The sequence below is a fragment of the Oncorhynchus nerka genome, unplaced genomic scaffold (genome assembly GCF_034236695.1).
Source record: "Oncorhynchus nerka isolate Pitt River unplaced genomic scaffold, Oner_Uvic_2.0 unplaced_scaffold_1087, whole genome shotgun sequence".
NCBI classification, from domain to species: Eukaryota; Metazoa; Chordata; class Actinopteri; order Salmoniformes; family Salmonidae; genus Oncorhynchus; species Oncorhynchus nerka.
This window is the reverse complement of record NW_027040228.1, coordinates 25,268-39,849: the sequence shown is the minus strand read 5'-3', so window position 1 is coordinate 39,849 and position 14,582 is coordinate 25,268. Positions and strand designations below refer to the sequence as shown.

The 14,582-nt window shown below is 48.6% G+C and overlaps 1 protein-coding gene across 1 annotated transcript in view; it reads right to left on the bottom strand.

Moving 5' to 3' along the window:
- LOC135570124 (dedicator of cytokinesis protein 1-like) overlaps nt 1-14,582 on the bottom strand; it is a 157,868-nt gene that overhangs the window by 124,029 nt on the left and 19,257 nt on the right. Inside the window, 3 exon segments of the mRNA XM_065016192.1 lie at nt 3,417-3,541; nt 5,565-5,690; nt 13,730-13,809. Of these exon segments, the coding sequence (XP_064872264.1) occupies nt 3,417-3,541; nt 5,565-5,690; nt 13,730-13,809 (331 nt within the window).

The following is a 14,582-nucleotide window of genomic DNA, read 5'->3' as shown; positions in this document are numbered from 1 at the left end:
GAGGAGAATGAGAGGAGGAGGAGAATGTCATTTCCTCTGTGTGAGAGGAGAATGTCATTTCCTCTGTGTGAGAGGAGGAGAAATGTCATTTCTGTGTGAGAGGAGGAGAATGTCATCTCTGTGAGAGGAGGAGGAGAATGTCATTTCCTCTGTGTGAGAGAGGAGGAGAATGTCATTTCCTCTGTGTGAGAGGAGGAGAGATGTCATTTCCTCTGTGTGAGGAGGAGGAGAATGTCATTTCCTCTGTGTGAGAGGAGGAGAATGTCATTTCCTCTGTGAGAGGAGGAGGAGAATGTCATTTCCTCTGTGTGAGAGGAGGAGGAGAATGTCATTTCCTCTGTGAGAGAGGAGGAGAATGTCATTTCCTCTGTGAGAGAGAGGAGAATGTCATTTCCTCTGTGAGAGGAGGAGGAGAATGTCATTTCCTCTGTGAGAGAGAGGAGGAGAATGTCATTTCCTCTGTGAGAGGAGGAGGAGAATGTCATTTCCTCTGTGAGAGAGGAGGAGGAGAATGTCATTTCCTCTGTGAGAGAGGAGGAGGAGAATGTCATTTCCTCTGTGAGAGGAGGAGGAGAATGTCATTTCCTCTGTGTGAGAGGAGGAGAATGTCATTTCCTCTGTGTGAGAGGAGGAGGAGAATGTCATTTCCTCTGTGAGAGAGAGAGGAGAATGTCATTTCCTCTGTGAGAGGAGGAGAGAATGTCATTTCCTCTGTGAGAGAGGAGGAGAATGTCATTTCCTCTGTGTGAGAGAGGAGGAGAATGTCATTTCCTCTGTGAGAGGAGGAGGAGAATGTCATTTCCTCTGTGTGAGAGGAGGAGGAGAATGTCATTTCCTCTGTGTGAGAGGAGGAGGAGAATGTCATTTCCTCTGTGTGAGAGGAGGAGAGAATGTCATTTCCTCTGTGTGAGAGGAGGAGGAGAATGTCATTTCCTCTGTGTGAGAGGAGGAGGAGAATGTCATTTCCTCTGTGAGAGAGAGGAGGAGAGTGTCATTTCCTCTGTGTGAGAGGAGGAGGAGAATGTCATTTCCTCTGCGTGAGAGGAGGAGAGTGTCATTGGTGGGATGGGAGGAGCCTGCTGGCTAGCACTGTGTAACACTGTAGCATTGGTGGGATGGGAGGAGCCTGCTGGCTAGCACTGTGTAATACTGTAGCGTTGATGGGATGGGAGGAGCCTGCTGGCTAGCACTGTGTAATACTGTAGCGTTGATGGGATGGGAGGAGCCTGCTGGCTAGCACTGTGTAATACTGTAGCGTTGATGGGATGGGAGGAGCCTGCTGGCTAGCACTGTGTAATACTGTAGCATTGATGGGATGGGAGGAGCCTGCTGGCTAGCACTGTGTAATACTGTAGCACTGATGGGATGGGAGGAGCCTGCTGGCTAGCACTGTGTAATACTGTAGCATTGATGGGATGAGAGGAGCCTGCTGGCTAGCACTGTGTAATACTGTAGCATTGATGGGATGGGAGGAGCCTGCTGGCTAGCACTGTGTAATACTGTAGCATTGATGGGATGGGATGGGAGGAGCCTGCTGGCTAGCACTTGTAATACTGTAGCATTGATGGGATGGGAGGAGCCTGCTGGCTAGCACTGTGTAATACTGTAGCATTGATGGGATGGGAGGAGCCTGCTGGCTAGCACTGTGTAATACTGTAGCATTGATGGGATGGGAGGAGCCTGCTGGCTAGCACTGTGTAATACTGTAGCATTGATGGGATGGGAGGAGCCTGCTGGCTAGCACTGTGTAATACTGTAGCATTGATGGGATGGGAGGAGCCTGCTGGCTAGCACTGTGTAATACTGTAGCGTTGGTAGTTTTACTATGTTACACACAGAGTGGACAAAAACATTAGGAGCACCTGCACTTTCCATGACAGACTAACCAGGTGAAAGCTATGACCCCTTATTGATGTCTCTTGTTAAATCCACTTCACTCAGTGTAGATGAAGGGGAGGAGACATGTAGATGAAGGGGAGGAGACATGTAGATGAAGGGGAGGAGACGGGTTAAAGAAGGGGAGGAGACATGTAGATGAAGGGGAGGAGACAGGTTAAAGAAAGGGAGGAGACATGTAGATGAAGGGGAGGAGACATGTAGATGAAGGGGAGGAGACGGGTTAAAGAAGGGGAGGAGACAGGTTAAAGAAGGGGAGGAGACATGTAGATGAAGGGGAGGAGACATGTAGATGAAGGGGAGGAGACATGTAGATGAAGGGGAGGAGACAGGTTAAAGAAGGGGAGGAGACATGTAGATGAAGGGGAGGAGACATGTAGATGAAGGGGAGGAGACATGTAGATGAAGGGGAGGAGACATGTAGATGAAGGGGAGGAGACATGTAGATGAAGGGGAGGAGACATGTAGATGAAGGGGGAGGAGACATGTAGATGAAGGGGGAGGAGACGGGTTAAAGAAGGATGGTCATTTGTCTGGCGTTCACAAACAATCAGGGACATTTCTGTTTGAAAGTATTTTTTTGAGAATTGATGGACTACAGTAAGCTGATAGCCAAGCATTGAGAAATAGCAGTCAGGTCAGCACTCTTAAATCACAGGGTTTGGCTTTCCTCAGAGCTGAACAGCAGGTCAAACCTCTAGAACACGGACCGCGAGGTGGACAGAACTTTCCCCAGAGCTGAACTACAGCAGGTCAAACCTCTAGAACACGGACCGCGAGGTGGACAGAACTTTCCCCAGAGCTGAACTACAGCAGGTCAAACCTCTAGAACACGGACCACGAGGTGGACAGAACTTTCCCCAGTGAGAGCTGAACTACAGCAGGTCAAACCTCTAGAACACGGACCACGAGGTGGACAGAACTTTCCCCAGAGCTGAACTACAGCACATCAAACCTCTAGAACACGGACCACGAGGTGGACAGAACTTTCCCCAGAGCTGAACTACAGCACATCAAACCTCTAGAACACGGACCGCGAGGTGGACAGAACTTTCCCCAGTGAGAGCTGAACTACAGCACATCAAACCTCTAGAAAACGGACCGCGAGGTGGACAGAACTTTCCCCAGTGAGAGCTGAACTACAGCACATCAAACCTCTAGAAAACGGACCGCGAGGTGGACAGAACTTTCCCCAGTGAGAGCTGAACTACAGCACATCAAACCTCTAGAAAACGGACCACGAGGTGGACAGAACTTTCCTCAGAGCTGAAGTACAGCAGGTCAAACCTCTAGAACACGGACCACGAGGTGGACAGAACTTTCCTCAGAGCTGAACTACAACAGATGGACTGCAAGGTGGACAGAACGAGGTCTAAAAAGCAGTGAGACCAACATCCATTCGTCAGTCAGTACCTCCACTTTCCTTCCATCCCTGTGTGTGTGTGTGTGTGTGTGTGTGTGTGTGTGTGTGTGTGTGTGTGTGTGTGTGGTGTGTGTGTGTGTGTGTGGTGTCTCAATACCTCCAGTTTCTTTCCGTCCTCGTCGTAGACTGTCATGGTGACCTCGACATTCTTGGGGGTGGACTTGCTGCCTTTATCAAACTCTCCCTGAACCAGGGTTACGTAGATATCGTTACGCACGTCACCTGAGGGGAAACAAAACAGGTTTACACACACCTCACTGACAAAGGGTCGTGTCCTGACTGTAGACCTGCATGCTGAACGTGGACCTCACTGACAAAGGGTCGTGTCCTGACTGTAGACCTGCATGCTGAACGTGGACCTCACTGACAAAGGGTCGTGTCCTGACTGTAGACCTGCATGCTGAACGTGGACCTCACAGACAAAGGGTCGTGTACCAAATTGGCCCCAAGTCAGACTAGGACCATATATAGAGTCTTTAACACCGGTGTGAATGTCACAGTGGAAAGAGGGCACGGTACTATCAATCAATCAAACACATTGATTTATAAAGCCCTTCTTACATCAGCTGATATCTCAAAGTGCTGTACAGAAACCCAGCCTAAAACCCCAAACAGCAAGCAATGCAGGTGTAGAAGCACGGTGGCTAGGAAAAACTCCATAGAAAGGCCAAAACCTAGGAAGAAACCTAGAGAGGAACCAGGCTATGTGGGGTGGCCAGTCCTCTTCTGGCTGTGCCAGGTGGAGATTAGAAACCTAGAGAGGAACCAGGCTATGAGGGGTGGCCAGTCCTCTTCTGGCTGTGCCAGGTGGAGATTAGAAACCTAGAGAGGAACCAGGCTATGAGGGGTGGCCAATCCTCTTCTGGCTGTGCCAGGTGGAGATTATAACAGAACATGGCCAAGATGTTCAAATGTTCATAAATGACCAGCAGGGTCAGATAATAATAATCACAGTGGTTGTAGAGGGTGCAGAGTTAGATACAGCAGGTGTGGTAGAGAGGGAGAGAACTACCTGGTATGACGATCTCTGAATGGATCATGATGCTACCTGGCCTGACGATCTCTGAATGGATCATGATGCTACCTGGCCTGACGATCTCTGAATGGATCATGATGCTACCTGGCCTGACGATCTCTGAATGGATCATGATGCTACCTGGCCTGACGATCTCTGAATGGATCATGATGCTACCTGGCCTGACGATCTCTGAATGGATCATGATGCTACCTGGCCTGACGATCTCTGAATGGATCATGATGCTACCTGGCCTGATCTCTGAATGGATCATCTGAATGGATCATGATGCTACCTGGCCTGACGATCTCTGAATGGATCACCTGATGCTGATGCTACCTGGCCTGAATGGATCGATCTCTGAATGGATCATGATGCTACCTGGCCTGAATGGATCGATCTCTGAATGGGATCATGATGCTACCTGGCCTGACGATCTCTGGCCTGACAATCTCTGAATGGATCATGATCTCTGAATGGATCATGATGCTACCTGGCCTGACGATCTCTGAATGGATCATGATGCTACCTGGCCTGATGCTACCTGGCCTGACGATCTCTGAATGGATCATGATGCTACCTGGCCTGACTCTGATCTCTGAATGGAATCATGATGCTACCTGGCTGGCCTGAATCTCTGAATGATCATGATGCTACCTGGCCTGAATCTCTGAATGATCATGATGCTACCTGGCCTGACGATCTCTGAATGGATCATGATGCTACCTGGCCTCTCTGAATGGATCATGATGCTACCTGGCCTGAATCTCTGGGATCATGATGCTACCTGGCCTGAATGGATCATGATGGCTCTGAATGGATCATGATGCTACCTGGCCTGACGATCTCTGAATGGATCATGATGCTACCTGGCTGGCCTGAATGGATCATGATCTCTGAATCTCTGAATGGATCATGATGCTACCTGGCCTGCCTGAATGGATCTCTGAATGATCTCTGAATGGATCATGATGCTACCTGGCATGATGATCTCTGAATGGATCATGATGCTACCTGGCCTGACGATCTCTGAATGGATCATGATGCTACCTGGCCTGACGATCTCTGAATGGATCATGATGCTACCTGGCCTGACGATCTCTGAATGGATCATGATGCTACCTGGCCTGACGATCTCTGAATGGATCATGATGCTACCTGGCCTGACGATCTCTGAATGGATCATGATGCTACCTGGCCTGATGATCTCTGAATGGATCATGATGCTACCTGGCATGATGATCTCTGGGAAGCCCATCTTGCGGGCCACGGCTGTGGAACGGTCAACCAGGTGAGGGAAGTCCTTCCTGATCTGATGGATATCACCCGGAAGCAGTTTCAGGGTCACCCACAGACCTGGGAACAGGGAATACGACATGTTATCAGTCAAATCAGAGCAGTTTCAGGGTCACCCACAGACCTGGGAACAGGGAATACGACATGTTATCAGTCAAACCAGAGCAGCTTCAGGGTCACCCACAGACCTGGGAACAGGGAATACGACATGTTATCAGTCAAATCAGAGCAGCTTCAGGGTCACCCACAGACCTGGGAACAGGGAATACGACATGTTATCAGTCAAATCAGAGCAGCTTCAGGGAGTCACCCACAGACCTGGGAACAGGGAGGGAGGGACTAGAGACCGTTGTTAACTTCTTGCTCCTACCCTCTACTTTTTTGAACATTTTGTTAAAAATCGCGCAACATTTCAGCGCCCTGCTACTCATGCCAGGAATATAGTACGTTCATATGGTTAGAATGTGTGTATAGGAAACCCTCGGACGTTTTTAAAACTGGTTAAATCACGACTGTGGCTATTACATAACGTGCGTTACATCGGAAAGCGCAGGAAAACCTGATCACAGAAAATGGAAATAAATATCCTTGCGCCACTTCCAGCAATTGTTAACAGTGAGCCGAATTAGATAAGACCGAGCATTCAACTCCCACAGCATCCCCATGCAGTCGAGTATCTTGTGAATTTAATCCTCTTTGATTCTTGGTTGAACCGAAAGAGGGGCACGACGTACCTCCGGTCTCCGCCCAGATCATTCCGGAAGAGCTCTCTCCTGAAATTTTTTCCAAGACGACAGCTATTGATATGTACATCGCCTACGGATGATTTTTATCGCTTATTAACGTTTACTAATACCTAAAGTAGCATTACAAACGTATTTCGAAGTGTTTTGTGAAAGTTTATCGTCTACTTTTTGAATTTTAAAAAATGACGTTACGTTGTGAAATCGCTGTTTTTTTCGTTTATCACACAGTCTACATATAACGATATCTTGGCTTTATATGGCCCGATTTAATCGAAATAAAGACCCAATAGTGTTTATGGGACATCTAGGAGTGCCAACAAAGAAGATGGTGAAAGGTAATGACTGTTTTCTATTTTATTGTGCGGTTTGTGTAACGCCGAAATGCTAATTATTTTGTTTACGTCCCCTGTGGGTCTTTTGGGGTGTTGCATGCTATCAGATAATAGCTTCTCATGCTGTCGCCGAAAGGCATTTTAAAAATCTGACTTGTTGCCTGGATTCACAACGAGTGTAGCTTTAATTTGATACCCTGCATGTGTATTTTAATGAACTTTTGAGTTTTAACTAATACTATTAGCATTTAGCGTAGCACATTTGCATTTCCAGAGCTCTAGTTGGGACGCAAGCGTCCCAGGTAGAGGTAAGAGGTTAAGGAAGCTTACTACCAACATATGACGGATCTCAACAGACCTGGGAACAGGGAGGGAGGGACTAGAGACCGTTGTTAAGGAAGCTACTACCAACATATGACCATCTCAACAGACCTGGGAACAGGGAGGGAGGGACTAGAGACCGTTGTTAAGGAAGCTACTACCAACATATGACGATCTCAACAGACCTGGGAACAGGGAGGGAGGACCATCTCAACAGACCTGGGAACAGGGAGGGAGGGAGTAGTTGTTAAGGAAGCTACTACCAACATATGACCATCTCAACAGACCTGGGAACAGGGAGGGAGGGACTAGAGACCGTTGTTAAGGAAGCTACTACCAACATATGACCATCTCAACAGACCTGGGAACAGGGAGGGAGGGAGTAGAGACAGTTGTTAAGGAAGCTACTACCAACATATGACCATCTCAACAGACCTGGGAACAGGGAGGGAGGGACTAGAGACCGTTGTTAAGGAAGCTACTACCAACATATGACGAGTGGGAACCTCCAGTCGGAACCTCCAGTCGGAACCTCCAGTCGGTATGACAACCAAGACTAATTGCCGGAGGTCGAGGAGTCTAAATTTACCAGCTGGAGGCAAGTCACACAATGTTTTCTACTTCAGGAAACTGACCCTTTCTAGTTTATGAAGAGGTGTTTCTATGGTAACTAAACAGTGTTCCACATATAAAACCTTAAAACATCCTGCAGTTAATTCTGTTCATGTGGTCAGTGTGTAAGTGCTTCCTTCAGGAAACATGGGTCATATCAGACACGACATTTACATCGTTCTGAAACACAACACGGAGCTGGAACATCCTCAGGTAACTGGGCCTGTAGACCGAGGTTGCATCCCAATTGGCCCCCCTAATCCCTATGGAATAGGCAATTGCGCCACCCCCTTATTCCCTATGAAGTGCACTACTTTTGACCAGGGCCCGTAGTTCACTATGTATGGAAAAAAGGTGCTGTTTGGAACACAGTCAGAGAGACAGTGGGACCTGTCAACAGAGGAGGTCAGTCTGTCTGAGGGTCTGTCTCCTCTTCAACCAAATGGACCCAATATGTAGTGATGATATACTGGGTCTGTTTGGAACACAGTCAGAGAGACAGTGGGACCTGTCAACAGAGGAGGTCAGTCTGTCTGAGGGTCTGTCTCCTCTTAAACCAAATGGACCAATATGTAGTGATGATATACTGGGTCTGTAGCTCACGGCACAAAACCTCATTACTACAGAACTGTCTTTAATTGGTTCATGTTGCATAGGCTTATGTTATTTAAAGTCAAAACTTCTGAGAGTTAGATCTGGGCTTGAATTTTGACTCAGAAAGGAAACAGCCACTCTCCTCTCCTCTCCTCTCCTCTCCTCTCCTCTCCTCTCCTCTCCTCTCCTCTCCTCTCCTCTGACTGTTGAAAGGTCCATAATAAAGAACAGCCTCTCCTCTCCTCTCCTCTGACTGTTGAAATGTCCATAATAAAGAACAGCCTCTCCTCTCCTCTCCTCTCCTCTCCTCTCCTCTCCTCTCCTCTCCTCTCCTCTCCTCTCCTCTGACTGTTGAAAGGTCCATAATAAAGGCTGTGTATCTCCTTGGCGACACACACACACACCTACCTACACACAGACACCGCTGAGTCCTCACTGTGCCCTGTGTATCTCCTTGGCGACACACACACCTACCTACCCACACACACACAGACACCGCTGAGTCCTCACTGTGCTCTGTGTATCTCCTTGGCGCACACACACACACAACACCTACCCACCCACACACACACACAACACCTACCCACCCACACACACAACACCTACCCACCCACACACACACAGACACCGCTGAGTCCTCACTGTGCTCTGTGTGATTCATTGACCAGGGATGACCGAGTGGATCTGACCTCCACTTCATTCAACATGACAACACCACAGAGGCTGTTCTCCTCACTCTACAAAACCCCCTTCAGGTGGTCTGGGGTCTAAAGCCATTCAACATGACAACAGAGGCTGTTCTCCTCCCTCTACAAAACCCTCTTCAGGTGGTCTGGGGTCTAAAGCCATTCAACATGACAACAGAGGCTGTTCTCCTCCCTCTACAAAACCCTCTTCAGGTGGTCTGGGGTCTAAAGCCATTCAACATGACAACACCACAGAGGCTGTTCTCCTCCCTCTACAAAACCCTCTTCAGGTGGTCTGGGGTCTAAAGCCATTCAACACAACAGAGGCTGTTCTCCTCCCTCTACAAAACCCTCTTCAGGTGGTCTGGGGTCTAAAGCCATTCAACACCACAGAGGCTGTTCTCCTCCCTCTACAAAACCCTCTTCAGGTGGTCTGGGGTTCAACATGACAACAAAACCCTCTTCAGGTGGTCTGGGGTCTAAAGCCATTCAACACCAGAGGCTGTTCTCCTCCCTCTACAAAACCCTCTTCAGGTGGTCTGGGGTCTAAAGCCATTCAACATGACAACACCACAGAGGCTGTTCTCCTCCCTCTACAAAACCCTCTTCTCCTCCCAACATCTACAAAACCCTCTTCAGGTGGTCTGGGGTCTAAAGCCATTCAACATGACAACACCACAGAGGCTGTTCTCCTCCCTCTACAAAACCCTCTTCAGGTGGTCTGGGGTCTAAAGCCATTCAACATGACAACACCACAGAGGCTGTTCTCCTCCCTCTACAAAACCCTCTTCAGGTGGTCTGGGGTCTAAAGCCATTCAACATGACAACAGAGAGGCTGTTCTCCTCCCTCTACAAAACCCTCTTCAGGTGGTCTGGGGTCTAAAGCCATTCAACATGACAACACCACAGAGGCTGTTCTCCTCCCTCTACAAAACCCTCTTCAGGTGGTCTGGGGTCTAAAGCCATTCAACATGACAACACCACAGAGGCTGTTCTCCTCCCTCTACAAAACCCTCTTCAGGTGGTCTGGGGTCATTCAAAGCCATTCAACATGACAACACCACAGAGGCTGTTCTCCTCCCTCTACAAAACCCTCTTCAGGTGGTCTGGGGTCTAAAGCCATTCAACATGACAACAGAGGCTGTTCTCCTCCCTCTACAAAACCCTCTTCAGGTGGTCTGGGGTCTAAAGCCATTCAACATGACAACACCACAGAGGCTGTTCTCCTCCCTCTACAAAACCCTCTTCAGGTGGTCTGGGGTCTAAAGCCATTCAACATGACAACAGAGGCTGTTCTCCTCCCTCTACAAAACCCTCTTCAGGTGGTCTGGGGTCTAAAGCCATTCAACATGACAACACCACAGGGCTGTTCTCCTCCCTCTACAAAACCCTCTTCAGGTGGTCTGGGGTCTAAAGCCATTCAACATGACAACAGAGGCTGTTCTCCTCCCTCTACAAAACCCTCTTCAGGTGGTCTGGGGTCTAAAGCCATTCAACATGACAACACCACAGAGGCTGTTCTCCTCCCCTCTACAAAACCCTCTTCAGGTGGTCTGGGGTCTAAAGCCATTCAACATGACAACACCACAGAGGCTGTTCTCCTCCCTCTACAAAACCCTCTTCAGGTGGTCTGGGGTCTAAAGCCATTCAACATGACAACAGAGGCTGTTCTCCTCCCTCTACAAAACCCTCTTCAGGTGGTCTGGGGTCTAAAGCCATTCAACATGACAACACCACAGAGGCTGTTCTCCTCCCTCTACAAAACCCTCTTCAGGTGGTCTGGGGTCTAAAGCCATTCAACATGACAACAGAGGCTGTTCTCCTCCCTCTACAAAACCCTCTTCAGGTGGTCTGGGGTCTAAAGCCATTCAACATGACAACACCACAGAGGCTGTTCTCCTCCCTCTACAAAACCCTCTTCAGGTGGTCTGGGGTCTAAAGCCATTCAACATGACAACAGAGGCTGCTCTCCTCCCTCTACAAAACCCTCTTCAGGTGGTCTGGGGTCTAAAGCCATTCAACATGACAACACCACAGAGGCTGTTCTCCTCCCTCTCTACAAAACCCTCTTCAGGTGGTCTGGGGTCTAAAGCCATTCAACATGACAACAGAGGCTGTTCAAAAACCCTCTTCAGGTGGTCTGGGGACTAAAGCCATTCAACATGACAACAGAGGCATCTAAAGTATTGAACAAAGAGGCCTGTCATCCCTCTAGTCAAAACCCTCTTCAGGTGGTCTGGGGTCTAAAGCCATTCAACATGACAACAGAGGCTGTTCTCCTCCCTCTACAAAACCCCTTCAGGTGGTCTGGGGTCAAAGCCATTCAACATGACAACCCCAGAGCCTGTCATCCTCCCTATAAACCCTTCAGGTGGTCTGGGGTCCTTTAGCCATTCAACATGACCCCAGGCCTCTCATCCCTCTAGTCAAAACCCTCTTCCGGTGGTCTGGGGTCTAAAGCCATTCAACATGACAACAGAGGCTGTCATCCTCCCTCTAGTCAAAACCCTCTTCAGGTGGTCTGGGGTCTACTAAAGCATGACATGTCAATCCAAGAGCTGTTACTAACACATCTACAGTCAGAAAAAGGCCTGTCATCCTTTAGTCTAACCCCAGGCCCGTCATCCTTTAGTCAGACCCCAGGCCCCTTTAGTCAGACCCCAGGCCTGTCATCCTTTAGTCAGACCCCAGGCCCGTCATCCTTTAGTCAGACCCCAGGCCCGTCATCCTTTAGTCAGACCCCAGGCCCGTCATCCTTTAGTCAGACCCCAGGCCCGTCATCCTTTAGTCAGACCCCAGGCCCGTCATCCTTTAGTCAGACCCCAGGCCTGTCATCCTTTAGTCAGACCCCAGGCCTGTCATCCTTTAGTCAGACCCCAGGCCCGTCGTCCTTTAGTCAGACCCCAGGCCCGTCGTCCTTTAGTCAGACCCCAGGCCCGTCGTCCTTTAGTCAGACCCCAGGCCCCTTTAGTCAGACCCCAGGCCTGTCATCCTTTAGTCAGACCCCAGGCCTGTCGTCCTTTAGTCAGACCCCAGGCCCCTTTAGTCAGACCCCAGGCCTGTCATCCTTTAGTCAGACCCCAGGCCCGTCGTCCTTTAGTCAGACCCCAGGCCTGTCGTCCTTTAGTCAGACCCCAGGCCCCTTTAGTCAGACCCCAGGCCCGTCATCCTTTAGTCAGACCCCAGGCCCGTCATCCTTTAGTCAGACCCCAGGCCCGTCATCCTTTAGTCAGACCCCAGGCCCGTCATCCTTTAGTCAGACCCCAGGCCCGTCGTCCTTTAGTCAGACCCCAGGCCCGTCATCCTTTAGTCAGACCCCAGGCCCGTCGTCCTTTAGTCAGACCCCAGGCCTGTCGTCCTTTAGTCAGACCCCAGGCCCCTTTAGTCAGACCCCAGGCCCGTCGTCCTGTAGTCAGACCCCAGGCCTGTCATCCTTTAGTCAGACCCCTCCCGTCGCCTTTAGTCAGACCCCAGGCCTGTCGTTCTTTGTGACCCCAGGCCCCTTTAGTCAGACCCCAGGCCCAGTCATACTGTATTCTAGACCCCAGGCCTGTCATCCTTTATCAGACTGTATTCTGTGTCCTTTAGTCAGATCCCACCTGTCATTCTGTCATCCCCATACTGTATTCTTATCATACCCCATTCTGTCATACTGTATTCAATATCATACTGTATCCTGTATCATACTGGCCATTCTGTATCATACCCCAGTATCATCCTGTATTCTATATCATACTGTATTCTGTATCATACTGTATTCTGTATCATACTGTATTCTGTATCCTTACTGTAGACATACTGTATCCTGTATCAGACCCCAGGCCCGTCGTGTATCAGACCCCAGGCCTGTCATCCTTTAGTCAGACCCTAGGCCCGTGTATTCTGTACCAGGCCAGTCACTATCATTCTGTATCATAACTTTATTTCTTTATTGGCCATACTGTATTCTATATCATACTGTATTCTATATATACTGTATTCTATATTATACTGTATTCTGTATCATACTGTATTCTGTATCATACTGTATTCTGTATCATACTGTATTCAATATCATACTGTATGCTGTATCATACTGTATTCTGTATCATACTGTATCATACTGTATTCTATATCATACTGTATTCTGTATCATACTGTATTCTGTATCATACTGTATTCTGTATCATACTGTATCATACTGTATCATACTGTATTCTGTACCATACTGTATTCTGTACCATACTGTATTCTGTATCATACTGTATTCTATATCATACTGTATTCTATATCATACTGTATCATACTGTATTCTGTATTATACTGTATTCTGTATCATACTGTATTCTGTATCATTCTGTATCATACTGTATCATACTGTATTCTGTATCATACTGTATTCTGTATCATACTGTATTCTGTATCATACTGTATTCTATATCATACTGTATTCTGTATCATTCTGTATCATACTGTATCATACTGTATTCTGTATCATACTGTATTCTGTATCATACTGTATTCTGTATCATACTGTATTCTGTATCATACTGTATTATACTGTATTCTGTATCATACAGTATTCTATATCATCCTGTATTCTATATCATACTGTATTCTATATCATACTGTATTCTGTATCATACTGTATTCTGTATCATACTGTATTCTGTATCATACTGTATTCTATATCATACAGTAATGTCACCCAACAGAACCTCCCTGCCCTCTCACAGTACCACTCCAAGCATCTCACCCCCCACCTCCCTGCCCTCTCACAGTACCACTCCAAGCATCTCACCCCCCACCTCCCTGTACATTAACTTTACCTTGTCCCTTGTGGTTGACCTCCTTGGCAGCGATGACCTTGTTGATGACGGTCTGGAGAAAGTCGCTCTCCCCAGCCACCCTGGTTGAAAAACGGGAGATGTTCAGTTGCCTGTGGCGAAGCACGGCATCATCCAACGCTAGCCTGTAGTAGGCACATGACAGGAACAACACCAGAGAGAGAGGAGAGGAGGGCAGAGGAGAGAGCAGAGCAGATGAGAGGAGAGTAGAGGAGAGAGGAGAGTAGGGCAGAGAGAGCAGAGAGAGAGCAGAGTAGAGGGCAGAAAGAGAGAGAGAGGAGGGCAGAGAGAGAGAGCAGAGTAGAGGAGAGGAGGGCAGAGAGAGAGAAGAGATGAGGAGAGAAAGCAGAGAGAGAGAGAGCAGAGGAGAGAGGAGAGAGAAAGAAGAGGAGGAGAGAGAAAGCAGAGGGCAGAGAGAAAGCAGAGTGCAGAGAGAAAGCAGAGTGCAGAGAGAAAGCAGAGTGCAGAGAGAAAGCAGAGGGCAGAGAGAAAGCAGAGGGCAGAGAGAAAGCAGAGGGAGAGAGAAGAGAGAGAGGAGAGGGAGAGCAGAGGAGAGAGAGAGAGAGAGGAGAGGAGGGAGCAGAGAGAGAGCAGAGAGCAGAGGAGAGAGGAGAGGAGAGAGCAGAGGAGAGAGAAGAGAGAGCAGAGGAGGGCAGCAGAGGAGAGAGAGGAGAGCAGAGAGAGAGCAGAGGAGAGAGAGAGGAGAGCAGAGGAGAGGAGAAGAGAGAGCAGAGGAGGGCAGAGAGAGGGAGCAGAGAGAGAGTAGAGGAGAGCAGAGGAGAGAGAGAAAGAGAGCAGAGCAGAGGAGAGGAGAGAGAGCAGAGGGAGGGCAGAA